The sequence below is a fragment of the Rhopilema esculentum genome, chromosome 18, assembly GCF_057945365.1.
Source record: "Rhopilema esculentum isolate cy_ngs chromosome 18, ASM5794536v1, whole genome shotgun sequence".
Classification (NCBI taxonomy): Eukaryota; Metazoa; Cnidaria; class Scyphozoa; order Rhizostomeae; family Rhizostomatidae; genus Rhopilema; species Rhopilema esculentum.
The window spans coordinates 3,418,227-3,446,146 of NC_142832.1; the positions used below are offsets into that span (position 1 = coordinate 3,418,227).

Genomic DNA, 27,920 nt, shown 5'->3' on the forward strand with positions numbered 1-27,920 from the left:
GATAAACATCAAACAGCAATTTACAAGGTAACACCAAAGCTCTGAAAAGTATGTACAACCACAATTTTTGGAGGAAGAGAGAAAGGCTGACATTGAACTGTTCACAAAACTGCTTTGACAGGAATTGCATCCAGATAAAATCAACAATTTAAAGGGTGCTCTTATATCGTTAGCAAATAGAAGCCATAAATTTTGATTCCGTAGATCATCCAATAAGACCCTGGAGAGGGTGGGGGGTTTTTATTCAATCTCGATGCTGCAAAAGGGAGCTTGCTTGATCTTCTTTATCAGGAGTTAACCTTATCAAACGTGACCTTTCAAGACGGGGGGGGGGGGGGGGAGGGGCTGGGGCTGATTTGTTTACATACACATAATATGTATACAAAAAGTAGGAGAGTGTAAAAAGTTCTGAAAGTTGTATTAAATGAAGCTATCTATACAGTAGGTGTTCAGCTGCAAAAACACACTTCAAGAGCTGTACTCAATTTGCTGCTTTTCTTTTAATATCAGATCGTAATAAAGGGGCTTATGCAAACGAGGGGAAACTCATAAGGGAACTTAAACGAAAAGTGCTAAAGGAGGAATATTCAAGGATAGGGCTTATTTAATGTGACGGGGGGTGCTTTCTAAATTATTACGGTATTCATTATTTCAGAAAGTGTTCAAAAGTCTTTGCGAATCGCAAACAACCCCTTCCCCCATTTTTATTGTACCTGATTGGTGACAACGTGAAATATCTTCAAAATATTTTGCTGGTTGACCATTTTAGTGAAAAGGGAACTTGTGCATACTCTGGAAGTTCTTATCCGCCAGTATTATTTTTGGTTTTAAGTACAAGGACAGTAAATGATATTTCTTTATGAGAACACACAAAACAAAAAAGACTCGACTTGTTTAAAACAAAAAAGCCTAAAATTTGCCCAGCTTCATACGAAAAATAAAAAACAAGAAATTTGTTTTCTGAAAATTTACTTGTTTTTTTTGAAAATTTGCTTATATTTAACAAAACAGAGCAGATTCCATCAACTAGTCATGCAAAAACTATTTAGTGGTCTTAGAAAAATCGATTCATAGTATGAAAATGCAGAAATCAATTTTGAAGAATGAACAACGTTAAAAACACATTAAAACAACGTCCTGATTGAATCTTTAAGGTGAGCCCCTATTACCCTCTCCTACTTTAATACAAACACGATTTTAAAGGATGGTGAAGTTATTTATTTAAAATCAGTTATTTAAAAAAGGGAAAAACTATTATGTTTTTTGATCAAGGCTTTTTGGAAAATGATATCCTTTAGGGTCAGTGTATCATATTTTCAATACTCGTTGCAATATTTAAGCGAATACCAAGAAAGTGATACAGAACTTCGTTCATGCAGATTCCAAGATTTGTTTATTGTATCTGTTTCACAACTTATAACAAGTCTACTGTATGGGATATTTTGCAATGTTATACAGAACTTTATTTTTTAACTTGGAAAAAGGTTCGCTATTGATTAAGGGTGCAGCTCGGTTGCTTGTAAAATCGATGAAGTTCTCGTTCCTTGTCCAGGTTGATAACATTGTTTTTGAAGATTACGATCTCTTGTAAGTTTACAAGTTAACGATAGAAATGCTGCTGACAAAAAAACTAAATAAATCCAAATATTTCTTACCTTCAATATTTCCTTTAAACAAACTGGTTTTCCACGAACTTCAAAGGTCATGTTTTTCTTAGGTGCTTCCTTTATATAAGAGCAGACATTTTACAAGCTGCTTTTGCTGGGATCCAATTTATCCAGTTGAGTGCAGATACCACCAACACTGAAATTGTTCACGATTCCTGGTCCTAAAACGAAATCAATAATTATTAACAAGTAAATAGATATTTTTAGATACAGTTCTCGTTGACAAAAAATTAATTCTGGTGGTCAATAAATTTTGACAGAATCAAGAAATAATCAATATGTGAGTTTTTTGATATCTTCTTTAAGCTTATGTTGTTTTCAGATCATATATTTATTTAGTGCATTCCGGGATAAGGCATATGAGGTCGACTATGATGCTTTATGTCTACAGCATTTTCAAATCATTTTAACAATTATGCAGGGTGAGGACAATCCTCTTAATTTGCAACTATTTCTATAAGTAAGGGCCAAAATGACTTCTTCAAGAAATGCACACATCTTTAATGGATAATTTCCTAGCCATGTTCTTGATAGAATGATGGTAAAATATTCTCTAAAGACACCTCCATGTTATTTTTCAAAGATAAATGAAGCTTTTAAAAGCAATGCGATGGATCTGATAACATTTTGATAGCTTTTAATGATAGTGTATAGCATGACCACGCCCTATTTTTAACAGTTTTTGTAAATAACGTTTTATTAAAGATAGTCAAAGTAAACAGTTATTAAGAGTCAGCTGCTTGCAGGAAAGGCTTTTCATAAACGTATAAGAGCGATTTAATAAGAGAGCGTTTTATTCTAAGAGGAAGTGGTCGGTGAAAGGGTCTTGGCATGTTTCCCTTCTGCTCCTTTTATACTTCTATTCATTTCATTAAATCTCTGTTCTTTTAAAGCTTAATTTTTTTAGAGTCATGATGGGGGATTTACAAGTATGTTTGAAAATAAGCCATAAGAATATAATAAACTGAGTTGAAGCAATGATGGAGATTTAAGATTCAAGATTCAAAATGAAAAAGTTCAAGATATATTTATTCATCAATGCAGTATCTAAAGTCTTTTGGTAAACTTTTGCAAGTTACTGCAGATTTTTTCCATATTCGACAAGAAAAAGTTACAAGAAGTGGAAGGTTTTTAAACAAAGTTTTTCCGTTACATTAAGAAGGAATTATCAAAGTTGATATGTGCCATATCCAAATTATTCGATTTAGCCCCTACTTTCAAATAAGACCCCCCATCTGTAGTTTTGAAAAATCGAGCCCGGACTTTTGTTAGGGAACGGTATCTGTCATAGAGGCTCTGTCCTGGGTCAAAATATTCCCAGTCTGTTTGCAATGTCTGACGTCTCTACTGACACCTGTTAGTTAGACGATGTGTTTGGTTTGATGAGATAACCGAGTCTTAAAATGACGACACGGCTGTGAAGAGCTCGACTCTATCTTTAAAGCTACTGGAGTATGCGATATAATTTGCATCGTAGCTTCAGTCAAAATTGTCTGTCTTTTAGATTTTATATTGCATTAATTTGCATATAGTCTCCATCCTAAAGTCATAAGAGAGGTATTTTGTAGCATTTTTTAATGTGTCGTTGGTGACTGAAAGAGGTACTATTTTTCTGATCAACTGAGTAGAAAACTCTCCTAACACAAATGGAAATATAATGGCTCTCCAGCAATCCCAGCATATTTGAAGCACACATTCATGCCAATAAGCTTAAAAACTTTTTGCTATTTCAACAACAAAGGCTGAAACCGATTAGCTTTAGAGTTATCACGTACTGGTGACAACAGACTTTACAAAGATATCACATTAGACATGGAAGAAGAAAATACAAATTTCATTTAAAATCTCTTGTGTTTTAACAAAACTTAACGTATGAAACATCAAATGAAAAATTGTCTTTTGAAAGACGGTTCGTTTTTTTGTCACTTAAGGCCAGAGCCACTTTACATCCACTGAGGAGGACAAGGCTGGTCGCTGAGTCATCTAGCACTTATACCCGATCCATCTGTTGTGTGGGCGCAGGACAAAACAGCACAACTTCATATGTAGGTTGTAATGGTTCCAAGCTCCTCCACAGTTGTTCATCACTTTGCTATATGCATAGAGGCGGATGCCATTGGGAGGGTGAACTACCTTGCCGTGTTTTCTGCACATGTTATCCAACTGGTGATTGTTTTGAATCCTAGATTTGGCTCCCCTGAAGCAATTGCCAGGGCACCATCCCTTAACTTCAGAGCAAGAAACATGGACACCGGGAAAACCACAAAAAAGGCCGCATGACCGTAATCTGTTCGACCATGCTGTCAGAACTGGAGCGTTTGCCTCATCTTCAGTTCGGATATCACACATACATGTTCTATAGTTGGCTGCGACGAATTGTGTGCATGCAATGAGCGACAGGAGTGCAATGACCTGACCATACATCTTTGCAAATTCCTGGAAGAAAATATGTCTTTGTCAATGTCGTAACTCATCCAGTTTGCTTACTTTTCAGGCTAGCTGGACCGAAAGGGAGCGGGGTTCTAGATCACCGACTACTTCGGGGGCTGCAGCTCATACATCATAGCAAACGAGTCCCATAACAGTTAAGAAGACTGCAACATAATTGCAGCTTATTTTGATAAGGAAAATTTGAAGGATTTTGAACAAAACCTCTTTCATGTCAAAATCAGAACTGGTTATGAAATCTTATGAATTCTTCTACTCTGGTGAAAAAGTTGATAAAAGCAATGGGGTCCTCCACTTTTGTTATTTTACTAAAAAGGTTATTGGTCTAAAAAGATATAAAAAGATAAAAGGGTTATTCATAATTGTTCGTTTTCATTAAATTAAAATTTTATCAAAATAACCCTTTGGTCATTTCATTGCTTTTTCAACCCTTGCAATCAATCACTGTTCTATTTTCTACGCATGTCTAGAAAACAGTACCTTTTTAAGCCAATATTTTGAACATTCCTTTATTGTAGATTTTTTTAAACAAGAAGAAAGATTCTTCTTAAAAATACACATAAACAAAACTATGGCAACAGGTTTTAACCTAAATTCTACAGTGAAAAGACAGCTCAGTATGATTTATTCTTTAAATAGTTTCAACAAGATAGATATTTTGAAATATGATGATCACCGTGAAAGGCATCATAAAATAATGTTAACCACTGATGCTTACCTTGAAAAACAAGTTTTGCTGTTTAGATGACGTCTTTTCCTCGGCAAAAAGTGCAACTTGTGCTTCTTGCAACGAAACTGCTGATTCCTTTGGCAAACCAATCCATTTTATACATTTTCTTTAAGTTCCTGGTTGAGCTAAGGCCTATTGTCTCCATATATTTGACGTCTGTAGGTTGAATACTTTAAAGCACTACGCGGATATGAGTGGACCACCAACGCAATAAAAATGCTTTATTTCTTCTGTTCAAATGAACAATTTAGATAATGGCATAAAAAGGCACACCATTAGAGACCAGCGTCAACCATCCCTAATGAGACAGTATGCCGCCAAATATACGCCGCTTCGATGGTACATCACCCATACTTACTGTACCCTCGTAGTTTTTTAATGGACAATACTAATCTATTCAGTAACAAATTTCGAACGAATTCGCTGTATATGCTTAACAAAGTTAAAAAAAAAGGACTCCAAAAATTTTAAATTGTGGAATAAGGATACAAATATTGGAAACACGAAATAATATATTCGGAAATAATTTGATGTTTAACTCCAATGTTCAATGATACAGTTCATTAAAGTTCAGATTTAAGAAAACACAATCTTTAGATCTCTTTATTTTAGTGCTTATTATATTTGAACTATTGATAAGATAATTACCATTGATTCAGATGTAATTATCATTGAACCAGTAGTAAAATTAAGGGTAGTTATCAGCAACTGTCTCCTGTCAGCAGGGGCGAAACTACTGGGGGGTATGGGGGGTGCTGCACCCCCCCCCCCAATCTTCAAAAAAGCAGATTTTGTCGGGCAAATTTATGGAAATACCATCTAGAAATACGTTGTTGAGAAAAATCAAGCAATAATTTTTTTTCTAAATGTATGAAACTTTCATCATACATTCATAAGGAGTTATGCCCCAAAATTCCCTTAAGGTTTTACACTTACGGTTCGAAAATATTGCACCCTTCGCTATAAAATGGTCATACAGACGCCAAAGTTTTTTAACTAAAAAAATTCGAATAACCGTAACAAGTAACAGAAAGTTTTAATCAGTTCAAGCGGGAAATAATATAAAATTTATCAAGAAATTGTAGTTAAGATATGAATTGCAAAAAACTTTCGAGTTTATTCTATTTCTGAAAAATATCCATGATTACAAAAACACGAAAATTGAGCTTTGATGATAGGTGTACCTGTAAAATACCTCCAATAAAAACTTTCCCTTGCTCGAGGGATTTTGTTATGGTGAATTTAGAGATACGTACTTAGTGCTTGGGTGTCTAAAAATGTTGAAATTGCTGAAATTGCTTCCGGAGCAACCGAAAATTGAAAATGAAACTCAGAAAATGCAACTGAAGCTCTTTTTTTGCTGAAACATTGTAATCTGCGTAGCTGTTTCTAAATTCCGATATTTCCAAGCTGTGTTTTGGTTCCACTTTGATAAAATTGAGACCCTACTTCAATCTCTTTTTGAATTGCTCTCTTAATAGCTAGGTGATTTAGAAAGTGAAGACTTTTTTTAGACCTTTTATAAAAAAGACAGGCCTTACAAATGCTTGTTTTTTGGAAACAAATGTTTATAGCCAACACCAGAAAAACTAGAGGCATATTTCTTGACTTTAAACAAACAGCCTGGGCCGATGATTTCAGCTCTTGAGGCGATGTGCTTCAAAAATGAAGTTCATGTATGACACGCCCTTTCATCAAGCATGCCACGCCCTTTCGTCGGGCATCTAAGCTTCATACCCCCCTAATGAAAATAGTGAAGTTTCGCCCCTGCCTGTCAGCTCTTGAGGCAAACCACTTACTGCCTACTGAAAAAAACTTTCAACATCAAGCATTTTGAAGCAAATGGTGAGTGGATTGACAAGCTATGGTTCATGGCCACACCCATTTACAGACAGAGGTTTGCTAGAGTCTTCGCCATAAACCCCTTTTCTTCTTTTAAAATGCAAATCAGATACCAGTACTTTTTCTCATAAACGTCTCATAAAATTTTCGAGGAATACTATCATGCGTTTATACACGATAGGCGTTTTCCGATACACGAAAGCTGAAATATAACCCTTTGCATGTTACTAAAAAGCTGAAATACTGCACTTTGCACGTTACTACAAAGCTAAAATATTGCACGTTGCATGTTACTAAAAAGCTGAAATATTGCACTTTGCATGTTATTAAAAAGCTGAAATATTAAACTGTTAAGGAAAAAATGTTGTATGATTTATCTAAGTGCTTACACGTATAGATAATGCAGCTATTCTATTCTAATGATCATTATGATTGTATTTAAAGAATTGTGCTTAGTTGAAAGAATATTTGAACAAATCTTGTTTGCTGTGTGTCTTGTAACCAGAGACCAGAAAACTTCTTGCAAGTTTGCAAAAAGTAGTAAGCAGTTGTCCCAGGTGCCCATATAGTTTCTAATTCCTTATTTTTTAGTTTCTATCGCCTGTAATGCAGAAAATGATGTTTGCAGAGAAACTATTTCTATCGCTATGGGAGAAACACAGGCAAATGAATCATTACTTTATTTATAAAATGATTGTATGTTTGAATCTGAAAGAAGATACATATTGTTGTGTCAATTTACAAAGGATTTTCATTTACTCTAAATAATTCTCTATTAGTTTGAGTATTAATCAATTGCTATTCCAGATTATCTTGGTGAAATTATTGGCATATTTTTAAGTAACCACTGAATATCTTTGCATTATGTTAAATATTATGCAATATTTGTGATACGAGTAGTTTTCTCAATGATATATTTGAAGAAATAACAATTTATTGCTGGCAGTAGATATCAATGAATTTCTTCAACAACAGCTATTTAGGCCGTTTTAGGGGTGCTTTGGAAGGCCAACTACAAAAAACTAGATTTGATGAGAAAATCGCAAGGCTAGAAAGCCAAATTTTGACATTTTTAAGATTTAACTAATTTTATCTTTCAATACAAGCTTGCCTCCGAAAAGGAAAATTTCAAAGTCCCTTAGAAGAAAGCTGTTCCTTTTGGCAATCAACGTCATTGAACACCTCCGTACAATTCTTTCTTACGATTTAATTGTGTTTATTGACGTAAGTAGCCACTACCTGGAAACTGGTTGCCGGGTTTTTAGCATTTCCGGAAACCATTAAAATTACATTAGAGAATACAGCATACAATCATGCAAGCAAACTGTTGCTTAAAATGCATAGTTGATAAGGACTTGTGACATCAGCGGAATGAAAATTTGCTTCGTCATCTGAATTGACCTGCAGTGCCTCTCAAAACTACTTGACATGCTCGTGGAATACTTGGCATGCCCATGGAATATTACTTTGAGTCTGATTCCTGTAGACTATGAGTCCAGCCAACTCTACTTCCCTTCACCCCCCCCCCCCCCTCCTAACTACGGCTTATTCAAGAACTGAAGTATGTTCAAAAGAACAGAGCAGTCAGCTATGCCATATAACTTGACAAATGATTTCTAATATCACACGTCCCATCACACGAAGCCTGAATTATCTATAGGGATTAGCTTAGCGGTTTGGTTGAATTAAAAGTTGAAGATTGAGGTTTCCAAGATTTTCTTGCAATGACTATAGGTTATGTAGCGTTGACATAAAGAATTTATGCTAATTATTTAATTGGAGTTTCTTGTATCTTTAGAGTAAGCGATCAGGATAAGAACTAGCGGCCAGGAAAAGTCATGGAACGAGCAAATCATAATATTTAGACGGTCAAATATCCTACAAACAAGAGCACTGTTCAAACTTCACAAACTAACATTGGTTAGCCCAAGTCAAAACTAAGCCAGGCCAAATTTTCGTTGTGTAAACACAAGCCAACCCTGGTTCAGCAATTTTGAGCCTTAATATTCTTTAGACTATATTCTTATCATAAAGTTTGTAGTTACAGTTTTGTATAGACAATTGGTTGTTTATTATTGGTTTTAGAAATGGGGTTAATTGCCTATATCAACAACTGGTTGCTATTATTTGCCTTGCCTACTTTAAATATATGATGCACTACACACTGTATAAGAGCAATACAACATTCGCCGACGCTCGATGTTCTTATTTTTTTTGGATAATTTCAGGCTTGGGTGTTCTTAATTTTATTCTTTATTCAAAATCAATTTTTCTATATCTGCAAACTATGAATACTTTCTACGTCTGCTGAATAACAGTTTTGCATTGCATGGCATTTTTAGTAGCATGGTTCAGCGGATGAATTGATAGCTTTTAGTAGCTGATAAAATCTCCACGAGAGAAAATGTATCAATTCAAAATCCAACCAATGGGTGATTACTATTAAAATTCTTCCTTTACGAAAATTCTTCCTTTACGAAAGTTCTTCCTTATCGATGTTGCAAATATTTTAGATGCCTTTTCTGGCCTTTCTTAAAATGTTGTATTTCAAAACTTTTCTAGCCGCCAACCTTGGTGGGCGACTTTCACTAATCCCTAGAGCAATATAGACATTTTGCCCCCAAACTTTCAAAGCTCAATGAAGTTTCCACCTTTGACCCTTCCCTTGGTACTTGATTAAGAAAACTGGCAATGCTCTCCAAAAACATTTTTTCAGGGAGATTGGAGAGAAGGGGGGGGGGGGGCTTATTCATACACAATATCTCTTCAGCTCTTTAGCCATAAGAAATGTATACAAGTATGTTAATTACTTAAGGTCATATACAAAAAAGTAGATTTTTTGCAGTTTCTCATGCAGTTGAGGTTTTGATTATATGTAGAACAAGCGCAAATGGTAGCCTAACAGATTTAATCAACGAGCGTCGTAAAACTCAATAAAATTAATTTTAAAGAGAAATACCTGGTACTGACAATCATTGATGGAACTTCTTTCGTATTTCTTTCAACCGTGATGCGATTTGATTGCCATTCGATTGCAACTTTTTCCACAAAAGGAGGACACGAATAGTATCTTCCATGGAATTTGATCATTTGATTTTTTTTCCTAGAAAGAAGATTATACAGAGATAGATCTAAATGATACTATATCCTCAAGCAGAAAAGCAATTGATGAGACAAGATGATTTTAAAATGATTTCCTGTCAAAATTGTTATAATGTCGAGCATAATCAATCAAAATTTTAATAATATTTTTTTGCAAAATAGATGTGGAATTCGATGACGTCAAAATTTTTTCTCGTTTTTCTTGTTTTGTTCATTTACTCGCTATATGGGCGTTTCCAAGATAGGGTCTATTAGCATTTGATCAATTGTTCTTCATTTGCTGGTTTTGAAACCTATCGACTTCTGACTTTAAAACAATCATATATTTGAACTAATGTCGAATTTTTTTGAACGCTTTTAAAACTTATCACCTGTCTTGAGTCATAATTCAATCCTTGAATACCAAAGCTACCTTTAAATTATGAATGCATTTGCCACAGCAATAAGCAAACAATTTAAGAATATCTCATTTGTGAAAGAAAATTTCTAAAAATTAAAACCATCATACTAGCAAGCATAATAGAAGGGCCAAGGTACTCAAATAAATCTAAAATTGTGTCTATTATATTATTAAAGAATAAAAGCAGTATAGTTACGATATGTCAATATAGTCAAGTTTTTTCTAAATCAGAGGTAGAATTGAAAACATCAGGTAACCGAGTTACACATGGAAAATGAGAAAGGAGTACATATGTTTATATTGACTCCTACATGATCGCGTTTATACTGTAATTTATACTTACAAAGTTAAAAAATTTGCAATATTCTACATCATCTACATCTACATTAATACCCGGCAGGACCGAGTATCGGTATAATGCTCAGAGTGCAAGAAATAATGAAATAAAAGTTTAATGGATAAAACGTGCTAGAAGATGCCACTGATCAATGATTAGATTGATTGAACATTTACATGTCAAATGAGAAACTGTAATTTTGTTTGTCAGCAAGACCGAATCAAAAAGCGACTGAAAATCAAAGGGGACATTGAGAGGGTATTATGGTAATGGATTGGTCAGTGGCATCTACGAATTAATGCAGGTGAAAATTAATGATTAAAGTTACATGTTCGAATAGAAAGGAAATTAAATATTGCCCAGTATCAGCCCTAAAATTAAACAGTCCTTAACTTCTAGCTGTTGATATTGCGATATTGCAGCAGAGATCTGCATCAAAAAAAGCTGGTTAATGAAAATATGTTTTTGTTATTCATAAAACCTTCAGATTGTTTTATTTGCCTTTTAAAGGTTTCTTCATTGTTTGCATTTTTCAGATTGAAGGGGATGTTATTTCAAATTTAACTGCATCCACAAAAAACTATTTCAACCCCATGCTTGCATAAATTTGGTAAAGTCAATATGATTTACTTCCATAAAAAGAATAAACTTAGTATCTCATATATGATCATGTTTCTAGGATCATTGTGGCACCTGTGAAAAAAGAAAAACCTCTTGCAAAAATGCTGCAGATTAAACCAGATGTGCTACACAAACAGGTATTGCATCTTTCAACGTAAGATCTAAATTGAGGTCATTCCAAAATCACAGTAGATCCTATAACTTAGAATGGGAAAAAATTCTTATTGCCTGAATAAGTTGATTTCAAATAATATTGAAAAACGTTTGCAAATAAATTTCTGAAAGCAGGGTTGGGACCTTGCCCCTCTTGAAATTGCACCCCTGGGTAACTTACTTCAAGCAACGCAAATAATCCCTAAATTGCAAAACAACTTTTATATTCTCGATACAATGTTAACAACATGTCACAGAAGCACAAAATCTACTTAATTTATCTAAAATTTGGCACGAATTGTTTTGAAACATGATTAGGCCTTTGCTAGGCTTTTTAGTCGCTATCCTTATTCGTTCCTAGTGCCCAGTTTATGGGTAAGAAATTTCAGTTTTAATACCAAAGATAACGCCATTTTCCTTGCTTTACAAAAGCAGTTTGAACTCTCTGTCTGAGAGTCAATCCTAAAATGGGAATCACTTTGCTTAGGTTCTTGTCGTTGCAACAAAAACAGGCCTAGTCATCTCCTGACACAAAGTACTACAAACCCTTCCAAACAACTGTAGATCAATTGAAGCAAATAATAAGTTCTGGTACTTACTTTTTCCTGAAGATCTTTTTTCTTTCTATATGTCTCATTAAGTTTCTGGAAGCTCAAAACTTTACTTTTCTCCTGTTTCCAAAAGCAAACAATTCAACATCGTGGTCGTTCAAACTGCCCGCGTTTCCCCCAGAAGACCTCAAGTTCAAGAGCACTTGGTGATTCTTAACAATGGGTATTGTTTAGAAACAATAGCTGTTTTTGTTATCGACAGTGCACAATCAAATAATTGAAAAATTTTCAAATGCAAACCACAAAAAACATTCACACTCGATCATACCCTTTTTAATGGACATTAGCTGCGGAGTTTTAAGTTTTCAGAGCCTTTGATCTTGCAAAAAATAGATGAAATGATTAGCCCTAAAACGATAAGCAATTTTGTTTCATACAAACTTAAGCGTTCTTAGCGGTTTTGTCAATTTTTACTTCCTTTTTTGCAACTGCTTGTCTTTCAAGGCAAGTCTACAAAATCTTAGCAGCTAGCTATTTTATCAGTAAGCCTCGATGACAAGAGAAACCGATGCAGAAGTTGATGGCAAAAGAAAAAATATATCGTCACTTTTTGGTTACCATCTATCTCTAACATAAATTTAATAAAATCTGCAAAGATGCACATCAAGCTAATAAAATTGATAGTATTCTTTGACTTTAAAGTCATCTGTTAGTTGGATCATTTAATCAGTCATTATCTGATCAATAACCATAAAATGAATCATTGATCAGTGGCTTGATCAAAGGCTCGATCATTGGCTTAATCAATGTCTCGATCAATGGATTGATTAATGGCTTAATCAACGACTCAATTAATTCGCCAATCAACTAGTTTTGTCGTCTAGTTTTGTGTCAACAAAGTGTCAACTAGTTTTGTCGGATCCATTTTGAAACAATATCAATCGATCAATCGTTCAATTGACATAAAAACAGAAAACCATTTTGGAATTTTAAGCAGTTTACAAGAACATATGATAATGTGCTTACTTAAAAGATAAATTTTTACATCTTGAATATATATCTACACAATCTACAGTGATGGCAAATTTTTCAAGGAATTTTTCGAGCTGCTTTTGAGAGGATTAAAGTCATCATTGAAGTTATCTTCCGTCATGAAACTTTAATGTGCAATCAAGTTTCAAAGAACGTCTTGGCAAACAGTTATACTTTGCTATCTTCGTCTCGATAACTTTAGATTGTGATTTGAATACAAAATCCCTTTGCATCGAAAACCGTTCCTTGAATAATACTGCCATCAAATCGAAACGAAAACTACTCTTTATATCTCGGTTAGTTGAAGCGTCAGATGCGTTGAATTAAAATTTAATTAAATGTGTTCAAAGTTACTCCTACTAAATAATACATATTTACATCGAGTCTTGATTAATATTCCTGCAATATCTCCAAACTTCTCTTGCAATAATTTAAAACATCATACCCTTTTCTAAAAGGGATTGGACTTAAAGGAAATAAATTTATCTGTGAATACCATTTCAAGACTCTGCTACTGAAAAACAGAATAGAAGCAGTCGAGAAGTTATCAAAGGGCAAAGACGTGGGGAACATTTTAAAAGTGCGTGAGAGGGGCACATCAGGCATAATATGGGTACCCCTATGACCTGCAAATTGGCACTCTATCTCTATTCCTAAAAAGTACGAGGAACGTGCCAACATTGCCCCCGGGTTCCTACATTATATTAAAGATCGATGCGAAGCTTTAAAAGAAGGCTTAGCAAAGGGTTAGGGGGTTTCCTTTATAAAAAGGGAATCTTCAAACGAACATTGAAAATATAGAGTGCGTAGGAAGACTGCACAGCTAGTCCTTATTTGAGGATGAGAAGAATTTGAAGCAAAATCAATGGTTACGTCCAATACCAATCAGAATGGATTTGATAGACAAGGCAATAAAAACAAGAAAATTAACAATTGAATAGAAGGTACAACCAAATACTCAAACTTTGTTTTCCAATTGCAATAACTGTTATTTTTACTTTCTTTGGTATGTATTTGCTTCTATCTCAACGTTATAATAACTTAAAGGTGTGTTCTGTTCAAACAAATGTCTGTTGCCGTACAAACGATCAATAAACTCGGATCCTTGCCCTTAAAGCAATGTTTGCAATTGAAGAAGGATTCTCAGTTATTTAACATCTCTTTACAATAATTAAACTATCTGACATTTAACTACCAACTTACTACTCTGTTAGCTTCAACTTAAAAGCAATCAACCACTATACCTTTTTAGTGTCTCAAGGTCTATGTTTTTTACCAATATGGAATCGAGTCTGTGCATACAATTCAGAGGTTTTGCTATCTGTCTCGTGGTAATTACACAACCAGCCCACCCCAGCATCTCTAGGGGCATTAGATTCAAATCTCTTCGGGCTGCAACACTAAAGCATTTTCTTGGCAGCCTTGGCACTTTGATGCCAAATTGCTCGTTCCGGAGATGGCTAGCAAGTACCCTGTGTTCCACCACCCATGTAGAACCTTCTCGATGTACCAGGGTACCTTCTGCCACCAATTATATCAATATCAGTGTCTAAAACTATCGACAGTCTTCGCACGAGCAACTGTGGCTCTGACCTCGACATCCTTCCCATGTTACCCCGTCTTCGCCTTCTTCGGGAACCCCTTGAGCCACGTGACGTTTTGCCGCTCAAGGCAACTATTTGCTGCTGGCTGCAGTTGCTTGCTAGCGATGGAGCTCGATATATCGTACCGCAACTTGAATTCGCAAACGGTATTGACGATGCTTTCGAGTCGAATCTCGACAACTGCTTACCAATAACGATCTCCTCTTCTGTGGTGTTATTGTTTGCCAAAGGTTCGTCCTGGTTTAGAGAGAGAGGATATCTAAAACCGCTTATGTAATCGAAGTGGTGTAACGTGCACGGTGCATAAAATCAAAATTTTGGCTATAAAGGGCAGTGTATTTAAGAAATGGGATTATGCATGGTGAATGAGTTTGAAGGAATCAATAAGGTTGGACCAAACTTCTGGTGATTTCTAAAGGGACCGTTTCAATGACGTATCATTAAATGTTTAAGAATGTTATGGAATGCAGGTGTTTGAGTTGAGGTTGATTAAGACTTAAAGCTTGTCAAAAGATTACTATTTCAGAAAATAAACATATTTAACATATTAAGGGCAATAGATATGAATCGGTAGCATGTGTTCAGCGCCTATAGAGTCACATCAGATAATCAAAAGTATTCTTCAAGCTTAGAAATTCATTATCTCTAACCAAAATGAACAAACTTGCCCAATTTTAAGATCAGGTGTGTTTTGGATTTTAATAATTTTTTAGCTACAAAAATAAATTCGCTGCACCTATCTCAGACTACTCAAGTGAAGATGGTCAGATGAGAAAAAGCTGAAGTTACCTCATCCTGATCTCCATACATTTCAATCAAATCAGGCAGCTCTGACGTAATGGTCAATCTATGAGAAGTGTTAGCGAAGTCATCTTGACTTCCACACCTAAAAAGGAAAGAAAATTTATTTCATACATCAAATAGCGATGTTATTAAACATTTACCAAAAAAAAGAAGGGTCTTTCATTTTTCGTAAGGTTACTTGGGGAAATGTGTTTTCAAAAGCCAGAATTTAAGATTAGTTGTTATAGAGGATAGGCATTTATGATGGAATTAAGAGCATGAATTTACTTGCAAAAATATTTACGTTTATCTCAAACCCGAAATAAAATAATATAGAAGAGTGAGAATATGAAATTGTAACTAAAAGTCTCAAAGATCAGTGAAAAAAATTAGCCATCTCAAAAAAAAACTTCCACATTTATTTTTAAAGAAACTTAAACAAATCTGATTGGCTTATTTCGATCCACAACTGGGAATATATATTTCCTAGCGTAGAATTTTCGATCTATGTTCTGACGCTTTAAACTTTGAAGAATGTCAGACGAAAAGCTTTAGTTTACTCGAATGTTTGCTTTTTTCAAAGCCATTTACACTTATTTTGGGGCGTCAGAGCCAATAATTTTCAGATCAGCTCCTCCTTCGTTTAATGTTCGGCGATAAAAATCACTTAATGATACTGGTACATATGGTACAATTGGTACATAAGGTACACTTGGTACATTTGGGACATTTGGTATTGGTACATACTTGTTGGTACATTAATGTGGCACATTTGAAGAACAGGATGTAAAAGCTTACCAGTATGAGTTGTTGTCGAAATTATTTTTAAATTTCAGCATACTCTCGGCTTGGTTAGAATTAGTTTCACCATAATATCTGTCAACGGATAAATTTGTGTTAATAGGAGTTAGACCTAAATCTGGCAATGATACACATTTGTTGTTATATTTTTGAATTCTGATTGGTCAATAAGGTATGGAGAATTTCAATCCCGGTCATCTAAGATTTGAAACCTATGCTATAGGGTTGCAGGTGGTTAATAGTCGTTAACTTATGATTAACGTAAAAACTGTGATACATTTTGGACTAAAATTTAAGATAAATTGCTACATATGAAGGATCTCTTATTTAAAAGCAAGTTCCCTGTCATAATTTTTACATACTCTAAGCTGATCCAAAAATAAAGAAAGCTTAAGAAAGAAGAGCCACAAAAAGTCACTAGAGGTTGACAACGTGAAATATTCTGGAAGGTAGTCAAAAAGGTTGGTCTCTGGATGAACCAAGGAGATATTGGATGGGGATAGATTGAGTTTGTTTAATAAAGGCTTTCCTACTTATAATTGGATGGCAAAATCGTTAAGACACCAATAAAATTGCACGGGGTTGGGTATAATGGTGAAAATATTCCCGACAATGGTAATTTTTCTTGCTACTGCTCCCTCAAGAAAAGAAAGTCAAGGTGTGATCTCACAGGTGGCACAAGACATAAAACGAGCGTAAGAGGCAATATGAGTTCACGTACTTTTTCCTCGCCATGCAAGCATAGATAATTCCGATGCAGCCAAAGAGTGCCACCGCACATGAGACACCAATAACAATGTACAAAGTGGTGTTGGTTTTCTTCGAGCCTGAGCTCTCAATTGATTTTGATCTAGCAACTGGTGCAGCGAACTCAGGGATTTTCCATCTTGTTATGTTCCATTTTGAGTTGAATTCATCTGTCAACTTCTCCCCAAGACTGTGATAAATCCTTTAACGAAATCGATAAAGTATAATTTTAGTAGGGTATATTAGAAGAAACTATTGAAAAAAATAATTCAAATACTGCTCACATACAAAACAATTTCACGTTGGCATTATGTATTGGCCTTTCCAAACTACTGCATCGTTGGATATTTTTCCTCCCCTCACAGACGTGAAACCATAACGTTTTTTGGACTCTGCACGTTTTGATGTTTCATTTATTACACCCTCCAATCTGTTTCTCATAACTAAAGAAATATTGATCAAAAAGCTTACCTTAAGACAGCAGGTCTGGAGACAACCGTCTTGGTGGTTTTGTTGTAAGCATTGAATTTGATTTCACAGCTACAAGGAAATCAGAAAGATCTTGCAAAAAACTCAACAAAAGTTAGTATGAAAGAGAATTTGTACTTATATATATATATGTACTAGAGTACATTTCTGTACGATTTAAAATACCTCTGAAATGCAGAATAAGCTTGCATTGGTTAAAACAAGTTACAGCTTATAAGTACTTATTTTGATTCGTGCAGAATGATACTCACTAAAAGTGATGACTAAAAGTGATGGGTCCAATATTTTTAAAAGGATTTAAAAAGACACCCTCTCTGAAATAGCTAATCTACCAAAAAATCGGAATCTACTGAGAGTTTTCAGTTGATAGTTACCAAAATTTGGAAATACTAAAATACAAAAATTTCAAGTTAAAAAAAAATGAGGGGAGGAATACATCAACGTACCCTTTTTTTGTTTCTCGAGGAAGAATCTCAACAATCTCGATGTCTAGACCAATCAGCTCTTGAAGGTGCCTGGAAGATATCATAACATCGTTAATTGCATTACTCACGCACAGATTATAACAAAAACTTGGCAATTCCTAGGCATACATTGCAAGTATAATCAAACTCCAACAAATAGTTTGTGACATTTGATATAACTTTTTACTCTTATCTTAGACTTCAATTCTTAATATCAAATTTAGTTGCCAGATTTTTAGTTAAGTCTTATGATACAATTTAGTTAATGATACTCACAAGGAGAGTTCTGTGTTTATGCTTTGAGTCTGAAGCCTTTTCGATCAGCACTTTCAGAGGGTTACCAAATAATCGTACAGGGTTTGAACACAGCATAGCAATTAAAACAGGCCTACTCCTCAACTCATAAAGCATGTACAACTCTATCTATACTCTAAAGTCTTCCATTTAATAAACTACGTATATACCTAATAAACATACCTTTTAAACTGTGCTGACTTAATTTCCATCAAATATGCACTCATAAGTGAAACACATAGCACATCTACACTTGCAGGCTCGATCTTGAAGATGACTGTAGCACTTAGCTTCGCCTTGTTCGACATAACCCCACCATCATCATCCCTAGCTCCGATAACCATATTGAACGTACTGTCAGCGTACGGCATAAGAGAAGACGCAACTGTTATTGCTCCTGTTTTTGTATTGAGTAGAAACAATGATCTGCTGTTCGTTGATATCATGTAGTATCTTGGAGTACCGAAACGACCTGCGTCACGATCGGTTGCCTGCAGGGAGAAAGAGGACCGTGATCGTAGGGGTATTCTTGAAATATAAACTAGGGAGGGATAAAAATCCACAAATTTCAAGAGGGGATGGATAATTTTGGTATGGTAAGGAAAAAACTAAGTTTCTTGGAGCAAGAATACACTTGATTCGATTGGATTGATGATGGCGGTTGATGATGATGATTGATATATCCGTAAAAGAGAAATATGACTAAAAAATTTGAAAGGAGAAGGATTATGTTGGTTTGGTAAAAATAGAGCAGAGTTTCTTGGAATGTAAGAAGAGCCATTACCCCCACTCTTTTGGAAAAAAGGAAAAACATTTCAAATAATAAGAATTTCGAATGAAAAATTAAAATTACTGAATATTTATACTGACGGTAGCAAGATGACATTTATAAATTCTAGGCCCTGGAGATATAGGCCCTGGAGATCTTTCCTGGAAATTCTTTGGTAACAACTGTTTTCTTTTATAATTTAAAAATTCAAAATAGTGAGGATGTTATTCTCGAAATATTTTTCCTTTCTGAATACATTTCAGTTATAAAAACTTTTAAAATGAATATGAATTTAAATTGAATGAATTCCTGCATGCAAAATTTACCTTGACATTGGCAACAACAGTATGTGGTCTGACATCTTGAAACAACCTCACGACAATTTTAGTCTCTTCAAAGATTGGAGCATTGTCATTTTTATCAATAACCTCTATTTCGACCGTTGCAGCAGCAGAGCTGTAAAAAGATGTAAAATAAGTCCTTTAAATACAGTTTATCACGGGATGACTTATGACTCTGATGAAACTTGGGGGGGCGAGGGGGGGAGACCGCCCCCCCGCCAATACTTTAGAGGACAATGGTCTTTCGTTCTAGAACAATGGGACATGTGACGTCATCCTATTAAAACAATAGGCTTGCCCCCCAATATTTAATCAAGTGTCCGCCCCTGAAAACAACTATTTCAAAGCGTTGCTCCTAAATGACCTAAATCAAAATGAAGAAGCATAAAATAGTGAACAGCAAATTTGTTTGTATATTTTACACATTCAATAAAATATTATGTGTTCAAACAGCAGCCTTTCTCGTGTCCTAGGACTTTAGACACTTGTATGAAGACTTTAGACACTTGACAGCAAACATACCAAACTTTGAACTATCTACTGTATGTAGTTTTTTTTTTTGTAAAAAATAATTGTTATTTATGGTTCAAGTATTAAATAGAAATGTAGTAGTTAATTATTGCTGTGAATGAAATGTTTTTGAGTTATGAATGGTTTATCATCATATTGAGGATTCAGTTACTTTGAACCTAATGCCAAGAAACCTACCGTCGATCTTCAAAACGTTTAGCATTGTCAGTGGCCCTGACTAGAAACTTGATTTTAGAATCTTCCTCCCTGTCTAGAGACACAGCCGTTGACAGCCATCCCGTACTGCCATCGATGCGAAATTTCTTAGAGAAGCCACTTGCATCAGGGACAATACTGTACGTCACAACAGAGTTCACATCAGCATCTTTGTCAGTTGCCAGAACCTGTTGGCGGATATCGGTATAGTAAGTAATAATATATTGAAATTTAGTCTAGCTAAAACAAATCTATTCATATTGTCATGTCATATTCTATACCCAGAAGTTAATTTGCACAATGATCAGCTGGTACGATCAGTGGAAGGAAAATCTATTCGTCTGGGGAAGGGGGGAGTGGGTAAAATCCTTTCTAAGTGATTCTAAGACCGAGGGAGAAATCACTTCATGAAAAAGTCGTACACTTTTGTTGGAAATCCTATTGTTTATCTTGAAATCCCTGGAAATCCTTTTGTTTTCGTGGAAATCTAGTAAGCTATTTACAAAAGTGAATTGCCCCTCGCTATGGCGATTCTATTTGTAGCCCTACTGAGGTAATGGCTGCACTTGTGACTTGGTCATTTGCATCCCTTCTCTGAGTGATCACATTACGTGCTACTGAAGTTGAAGCAGAGGTCGAGGAGAAAACAGATTCCAAACGATGTGGGGGTGTATTTATGACAAAGTAAGGGGAAATGGCAATCAAAGAATTGTTAGTTCTTTTAGCTCGATTTTGATTTCATATTTTATCATTATTACTTACACATTTGAGCTGCAAAATTGTAAACTAGGTTTTTAATATGTTTTTCTTTTCTTTTAGGCAGGAAAAGCAGGGAAACCAGCAAATAATTGTTGAAGCTACTATTATCATTATTATTATTATACTATCATCATTATCATAATACTTTGCGCTTAAATGTACTCATCAATAAATTATACTTTCTTAAATATACTGTCTTGATATTGTGTAGACAAGTATTAATAACAAAAAAGTCTGTACTTTGAAAACTTACACGTAATATCTGTACATCAGCCGGAGCTCCTTCTTCAATTGTGCCAAAATATTCCTTGTCCTGCTTCTTTTTGAAAATGAACTGTGGGCTGTTATCATTTTCATCCTTAACACGAATTGTAACATGAGCGAAAGTAGGCGGCTTGTCTTCCTGCCTGGCGATTACCTTGAAAGCAGAGACATGAGTGTAGAATTATTTGCTATAAAACATTTTAATAACAAGACACAAATGACAATCTTGGATCTTTTTCCCAATAACAGAACTTTCTGATTCGTCTAACAGGGCTGGAAATATTGCTAAGAAAAATCTTTTACATTACGTCATATGATTTGCAAAAATATTGATGGCACAGAATCCGAAAATGGCTTTGAAAACCACACATTTTATTTTTTTTTGGTTCCAGGTACCTAGACCTTCCTGGCCCCTAGCCTGATTTCCGTTTTCTTATACTTCTTCACACATACTTTTAACAGCTTTTATACATACTTAAGATTTTTCCTGACACTTCTCAAGACGTTAGAATGATGATCGAAAAAGCTAGATAATATATATACCTAATTGTGGATCGAAAAGGTCCAATCAGAAAGGCGAGCACATTATGGATGCCGCATGTCAATAGAAATTCTGTTATTGATTAAGTTTAATCAACTCAATACTTGCCGTACTTTCCATTAAATCTAGAATGTACACCTTCTTAACTCTTCAATTTTTGCTTAGTTCTCATCCTTATTATAGCTGTTACTTTTCTTGAAGTTGCTTTTGATTTCAAAGTGAATTTTTCAAACAGTTTCTTACCACGAAGTTGTAAAGTGCGTTTTCTTCATGATCAACCGTGGCATTAACAAAAATTACCCCATCGCTGTCTATACCAAAGGTTCCATCATCCCTCCATATTTCGTAGGATATCAAGCTTTTCTCGCCACCCTGTAAAATGTAGAAGATGTTATGACTCTTGGCACAAATAATATACGACCATCTTACAAGGTACGCCCTTTTACCGTTAAAGCCCAGAACCACCCGTCGTCACGAGCAAACACCCACATTCCCAGGGATCACTGACAAAGTTATCATCAAAATAGTCCTGGGACCTAATGACAAGAGCCTAATGTAAGAGCCCTGTTTCGTCCCAATGCCCAGGAGTTACGCCTTGTCACACGTAAGTTTCCTTCCAAGGCCCACAAGTTGCGCCTTATCACATATAAGTTTCGTTCCAAAGCCCACAAGTTATGCCTTGTCACACGTAAGCTTTCTTCAAAAGCCCACAAGTTGCGCCTTGTCATACGTAAGCTACGTTCCAAAGCCCACAAGTTACGCTTTGCCACACGTAAACTTCGTCCCTATGCCCACCAGTTTCGCCCTGTAACTCCTAGGCTACGTCCCAAAGCCTTCAAGTTACGCCCTATTGCTCGTAAGTTACGAATTCCTACCTCTGCATCAGCATCAGTGGCAGATACCTTCAGTACCGTTGCGCCGATGTTTGAATTCTCCATGACCTCAGCAAAATATGCGGATTTGACAAATTGTGGACCATTGTCGTTGATGTCATCGATGTAAATAATCAGTAAGGCCTTGGCTGGTTTATGATGCGTCGATTTGGCCTAAGATTGTAGACAGAAGTTAACGAAACACATTTCCTGTGATAAACTTCCGGTGCTAACGACACTATATTATTTAAAAAAAATTTGTTCTCTTGAAATGGGGTATTAATTGAAAAAACTAATACTGAAAAGGCAGTGCTTTAAAGAAATAATCTTGAACAAAGGTTGATCGAGAAAGGCAGAGAAAATCTTAAAACAATTGTATATAATTGATATTTGAATAATATATATTTGATTAATGTTGTTTTATTCACTGCTACTACAAAGAATCGTTGAAAATTAGAAAAAAGTTATTGCCTTGAACATTACGATCACCAAGCATAATGCTTAGGAATATATATAACCGAAGACCAACTACAAAGATTATATATGATAGCAATATCTAAAAAATAAAGTTTGATAATATAATTTGAAAAAATGTCCTAAGCTTATTATGAAAAACTAAATCGTATTCAGCTGTTGATTTAAAAAAAGTAAATTGGTATGAATAAGAAAATTAGTGTTTTTTTCTTTGCTTTAAGAAATTTCTACATCAGCTTACATAAATCTCGATGACGTATTTTGAAATGAGTTCACGGTCCACTTTTCCATTAGCTGTCACAACGCCCGTTTTTGGATCGATGTTAAAGATGCCTTCGGGATCATTGTCTGTGAATAAATGCAAAACAACTAATTAAAAATAGTATTTCAATATTCATGCCAAGTGGAGAAATAGAAAGTTGCCTAACAAAGAGTAACGAATATGGACCTGATAAGCAGCTGATTAATAATAGATAAATATATACTAACATCAAATAAAGATGATAAATACTATAAAAATTTCCTTATGATAAGTCTTTCTTATCATGAATTTTTTAACTTCTGATTACACTTATTACTTATTTGCCTTGTTAAGCTAATATCTATCGCAATTATCCAACTTTAAGATGCAACAGAGCATCTGTAGGCCCGTCTGCTAAAAAATTCAATGAAATTTTAGATAATCTGCAAAATAAGACGAGGGTATTTTCCTAAAAAGCATCTAAAAAAACCCAATATATGATTTTTTCAAAAGCTGGTCACATTTAACTATACAAATGAATAGAATTTTGGAAAAAGTTTGCAGGAATTTTGCAAAGAGAGTAGAGACTATAAACGATGAAGTTTCATAACAACAAATGCAATCAAAAGGTTTCGCATAGATAATGCTGCTGAAGTAGCAAAATATTATAAAATACCTCGATTCAAGGAGAATGTCACAGGGGCATTCAGGCCACGGTCGATGTCATAAGCATCAACACGTTTAACGTACAAATTCTGAAAAAAATACAACATTTGAAAATAATGTTTATAATTTGCCTATGAATCACAGACAAGCATTAGTAAAATACATAGGAAGGCCATTTCAATGAAGACAATTTAGGAGGATATCACATGTGAAAATATATTCTATATCATGTTTCATATAGACAGTGTAGTAACCTAATTGTGTAGCAAAACATTATGCGCAGGAGCATTAGCTCATGTGACCCATGCTATCAGTTTCACATTACAGTTAGTTATGTGTGTAGGCCGTTGAAGTGAATAATCAAATTATCGTTCTGTTTGTTGCGAACCCATGCGTTGTTCTATCTCCTTCACATCTTAACAGACAGCTCTTAACACAGTGGCTATAGATGCAAAGACATCTCTGGTGAACACTTGTGATGGAATATTAAAGCAAAAAAGTTTCAAGAAACCTGATGGTATTAGTTGAATAGTTACTAGTGGGGTCTGATGTTATAAATGTGGAATATTAAAAACAGAACCGTAGCCAGGGAAAAGGATCGGTAACATCATTTGTTTGATCCCCCTATCGGCCTAAAGCTTTTTCCATAATTGCCAATGCCTTACCTTAAACATGCCTTCCCTGATATGCGATGTAAAATTGGATGCTGTGAAGGCAGCCCCATTGTCATCAGCATCCAGAACATTGATGGTGAGGGTAGTGTATGTAATGTGTCGTATTTTAGCACGAGGTCTGGCATCCTGAACAAATAGATCAAAAATTGACTCTCAGTAAAATAACCCTTATGAAGTAACCTCTTAATTAATCACTAAGTATTACTGTAGGGGATCTTCACCCCGTCTTATTCTGTTGGCATATATGAGCATCACCCGTGCAACAAGCAAAAAGGTAAAGTATTATGACTCTGGAAAATTCACAATCTTCAAGATGAGTTATTTTCTTAATGATGTCTTTTGAGAGCTCCTGTCCCGAACTTTGCCTGTATTTAAAGAACATCTTGATTGAATTATCAAGAAATTCAGAATTAAAATATCACGTTTATATTTTTAATTAAGTATAGTTGTTTATGTCAATTTATATTTAAGATCCAGAGAACATAATAAATATTGGTTCAGTAAAGTAAGAAGAAACATCAAGTTGCATATAAGAGATCAATTTGCCAAATTAACGTCCATTAAATGAAAATTATGATAGCTATTCGAAATTCGAAATAAAGCATATTTTTATAAACTAATGTTAGTTTTGAAACACACTAACGTACCTGTACAGAAACATTTAGAATATACTTCTGTACTTTTTCGTAATCAAGTTTGTTTCGTGTAGTTATTCTTCCAGCATAGCTGTCAATCTTAAAAACATTTCCCTAAAATAAAAAAGTATTTTGAAATGAATGTGGCTTCAAACAATTAATCATTTATAATTTGATATATTCTTCCTTCTTCATGAATACTTTATAAAATGTTATGCTCTAAATCAAACTCATAAAATAAACGTCTTAAACGTAAAATAAATATTGCTTAGTTATTTATAATGTAAATTAAAGATCACTATACGATTAAACAGTAAAACACTGTCACCTGCTACAAAGCTTTATTAAAAACCAAATGATTCTAAACAAAGGTCAAAATTTTGCAGAAAAACTGCTGTTTTCACTGTTCACTTTCCAGTACAAAAAAGCTACTGTCACAAATGCATAGGAAATAGCATGTTGATTAAAATTTGCTGTTATTGAAACTCAATTCGATGAAAACCAAGAATATCCTTGGTTGTTAACAAAAAATCATTTTATTGGTTATTCTTGGGATCTTTATTCGATGTTAATTTATCAAATTATATGCGATGCATCATTGAAAAGTAGCTTTTACAAAATTTTCCAACTGTTGAAGCAATTCGTAAACGACAGAAACTATTTATAGTTAGAAACATAAAAAAAATAATAAAACCTCTGACAAGGGTTTTAAAGTTCCAAAAACGAATAAAGCTACGGACATATTATGCTCCAAAACCGGTCATATTGTTATTCCAGCCTTAAAGATGCTTGCAAACAAAAGAATCATTAAAACTGCAGGAATCCTAATATAAACGCTAAGATCTACGTCTCAAAATGATCAATCCGCCATTAAAAAGTTATTTCAGACGAATGCTTTGCCGATAATTAGGTTTAAAATCTTATTGGTCAATTGCAGGACGGTACCTGCTGCTGATTGGTTGAAATTCAAGGCGGCGGCGTCTTAGGGAAGCTACTGGTCAATAGTCATTGACTGTATTCAAATGGATGCTAAATAATCTTATGATAATCACAGCGTTTAGGCCGTTTTATTGACGATACCGACTTCGCTTCTCATAGTGCCATAAAAAGCTAGTTACATCAATCAATAACAACGCTAAATGGGCTTGTATTTGTGTTTCATACTCTAGTGCTTGATAAACAAAACAGCGCCCGCGTTATTTACAAAAAATCTCAAATTAAACTTTTGCCAGCTTCAAAACTTTCCTATAGCGATTTCAACACTGTCCACAGAACAATTTTAGCCCTGTCCATTAAATGATTTCACACTGTCCCTAGAAAAATTATCTACAAGAATTTCTCTATAACCTAACCTTGAAATCGTATATTCTCGGCTGACTATTACAGCCAAATCTCACTTTAATAATGAACTGAAGTAAACAATGAAGTGCATTTCTATATATGCTCATCTGGCAATTATGCTTCAGGCATAAACTTGTTTCTTGTATCAACAGTTTTCGGAGCATTTAGATTAGAGTCTTCGTAAGATTAATCTCTCCTCTAACGTTTTGTCAAGGCAGGGACTCGAACCTCAGACTCTGTAGTTCGTGATTTCCACATACCAGAGAACGACGAATCTAGTCGCTTTTCTGTACAGTTTAATCAAGAGAACAAATAACGAAATAGATAACAAACACCAGGTTAGCAAAAGCTGCTATGTTTTTACTCACAATATTGCCATCGACAATATCATAGATCAATTCTTGCATTTGATCAGCATCTGAAGCAGTTACTCTGAATATAAATGAGTCGATTTCCAAAGTCTAATGAACAAAAGAGAAAAACAATGCAATGGAATCATGAAAAGCAAAATTTAGAATATAATGACTATCAATACTTAGAATTTATATCTGCAAATCGTGCTGAATAAATTCATATATCTTTAAGCTTTAAAGCTTGAGCTAAAAGTTTACCTCGTTGACTTTGGCTACGTAAGGTGTTCCAGTGAAAATTGGAGGATTGTCGTTTTCATCCTTGACGTGTACACTTACACGAATGCTTGTCTGAAATAGTCAAAGGATTGAATAATGATTTTATTGATTTCTTAATCATTGAATCATTCAAATGATCAACCCAGAAAAGTGTATATTTTAGCAATTAAGAGATCAATACTTGATTGTGATTCCTGTGACATACATAAGACATCAACAGGTCATGTTATAAATCACCAAAACACTTGAATTTAGATAAAAATAAAATTAAGCATGGTGTTCAGATCCTTCCATTCCTACTTTCTCCACATGGCTCCAAATTACTGACAAACGAGCCTTACTGGGTGGATAATGAGTTTTTAACAATCAAAATAAAGTGGATAAAAGTACCTTTTTATCTGGTTCCACATTGTCTGCTGCATATATAGTGAAGGTGATAATGTCCTGAACAGAGATAGTAAATTCAATGAAGTCAAACATTTTTCAATAAAGTCTTTAAAAATTGCAAACTTAAATATCTTGACCTACAGTAATTGCCAAAGGTCTTGGTATGCTGACGTCAGTTTTAAAGGCAAATCCAGCCAGCCAGTCCAAAAAACTGGTTTATTATCAGATTAAGAATGGAGTTAAGAGGTTTTTGTGTGATTTTATCGTATTTGACTCGCCTTTTAACACTGTTCTGTAGGATTCGTGGATAAAGTAGCAGTACTCGAGAAATAGGATTATCAAATACAAAACCAACCTCCGACTGTTGGGTGATCTAAGTATTTTTGGCAGGCATAGAATGCTGTATAGAACAGTCAGCTTACTAACACCAACAGACTTGACTCATTTTTTATTATATTAAGCTCACACATAAACATTAATCAGCATTTTTGTGAACAGCATTTAGTGGAAGGAATTGCACTTTGTCTCCTCTAGTT

The 27,920-nt window shown here is 34.7% G+C and overlaps 1 protein-coding gene and 1 long non-coding RNA gene across 3 annotated transcripts in view; both read right to left on the reverse strand.

The window, feature by feature from the left end:
* Positions 1–1,424: 1,424 nt before the first annotated feature.
* LOC148958079 (uncharacterized) lies at positions 1,425–12,327 on the reverse strand. Its single transcript, XR_016144892.1, has 3 exons — positions 11,900–12,327; positions 9,647–9,790; positions 1,425–1,828 (listed from the first exon to the last, which is right to left on the reverse strand). It is a non-coding gene; the product is annotated as an uncharacterized LOC148958079 (long non-coding RNA).
* Positions 12,328–12,454: 127 nt separating this feature from the next.
* LOC135680974 (protocadherin-like wing polarity protein stan) overlaps positions 12,455–27,920 on the reverse strand; it is a 30,870-nt gene continuing 15,404 nt past the window's right edge. Inside the window, exons 4-22 of one of the 2 annotated variants that reach the window (XM_089113839.1) lie at positions 27,388–27,441; positions 26,980–27,069; positions 26,737–26,829; positions 25,040–25,141; positions 24,384–24,518; positions 23,729–23,807; positions 23,053–23,159; positions 22,341–22,511; positions 21,709–21,837; positions 20,914–21,078; positions 19,884–20,089; positions 19,161–19,290; positions 18,249–18,556; positions 17,754–17,822; positions 17,290–17,358; positions 16,793–17,020; positions 16,069–16,146; positions 15,277–15,373; positions 12,455–14,724 (exon numbers count right to left, since the gene is read on the reverse strand). In XM_089113839.1, coding sequence (XP_088969965.1) covers positions 14,344–14,724; positions 15,277–15,373; positions 16,069–16,146; positions 16,793–17,020; positions 17,290–17,358; positions 17,754–17,822; positions 18,249–18,556; positions 19,161–19,290; positions 19,884–20,089; positions 20,914–21,078; positions 21,709–21,837; positions 22,341–22,511; positions 23,053–23,159; positions 23,729–23,807; positions 24,384–24,518; positions 25,040–25,141; positions 26,737–26,829; positions 26,980–27,069; positions 27,388–27,441 — 2,691 coding nt within the window. In that variant the 3' untranslated portion in view covers positions 12,455–14,343. Of the gene's footprint in view, positions 14,747–15,276; positions 15,374–16,068; positions 16,147–16,792; positions 17,021–17,289; positions 17,359–17,753; positions 17,823–18,248; positions 18,557–19,160; positions 19,291–19,883; positions 20,090–20,913; positions 21,079–21,708; positions 21,838–22,340; positions 22,512–23,052; positions 23,160–23,728; positions 23,808–24,383; positions 24,519–25,039; positions 25,142–26,736; positions 26,830–26,979; positions 27,070–27,387; positions 27,442–27,920 lie in introns of both variants that reach the window. The other variant, XM_089113840.1, reaches the window with a different exon arrangement.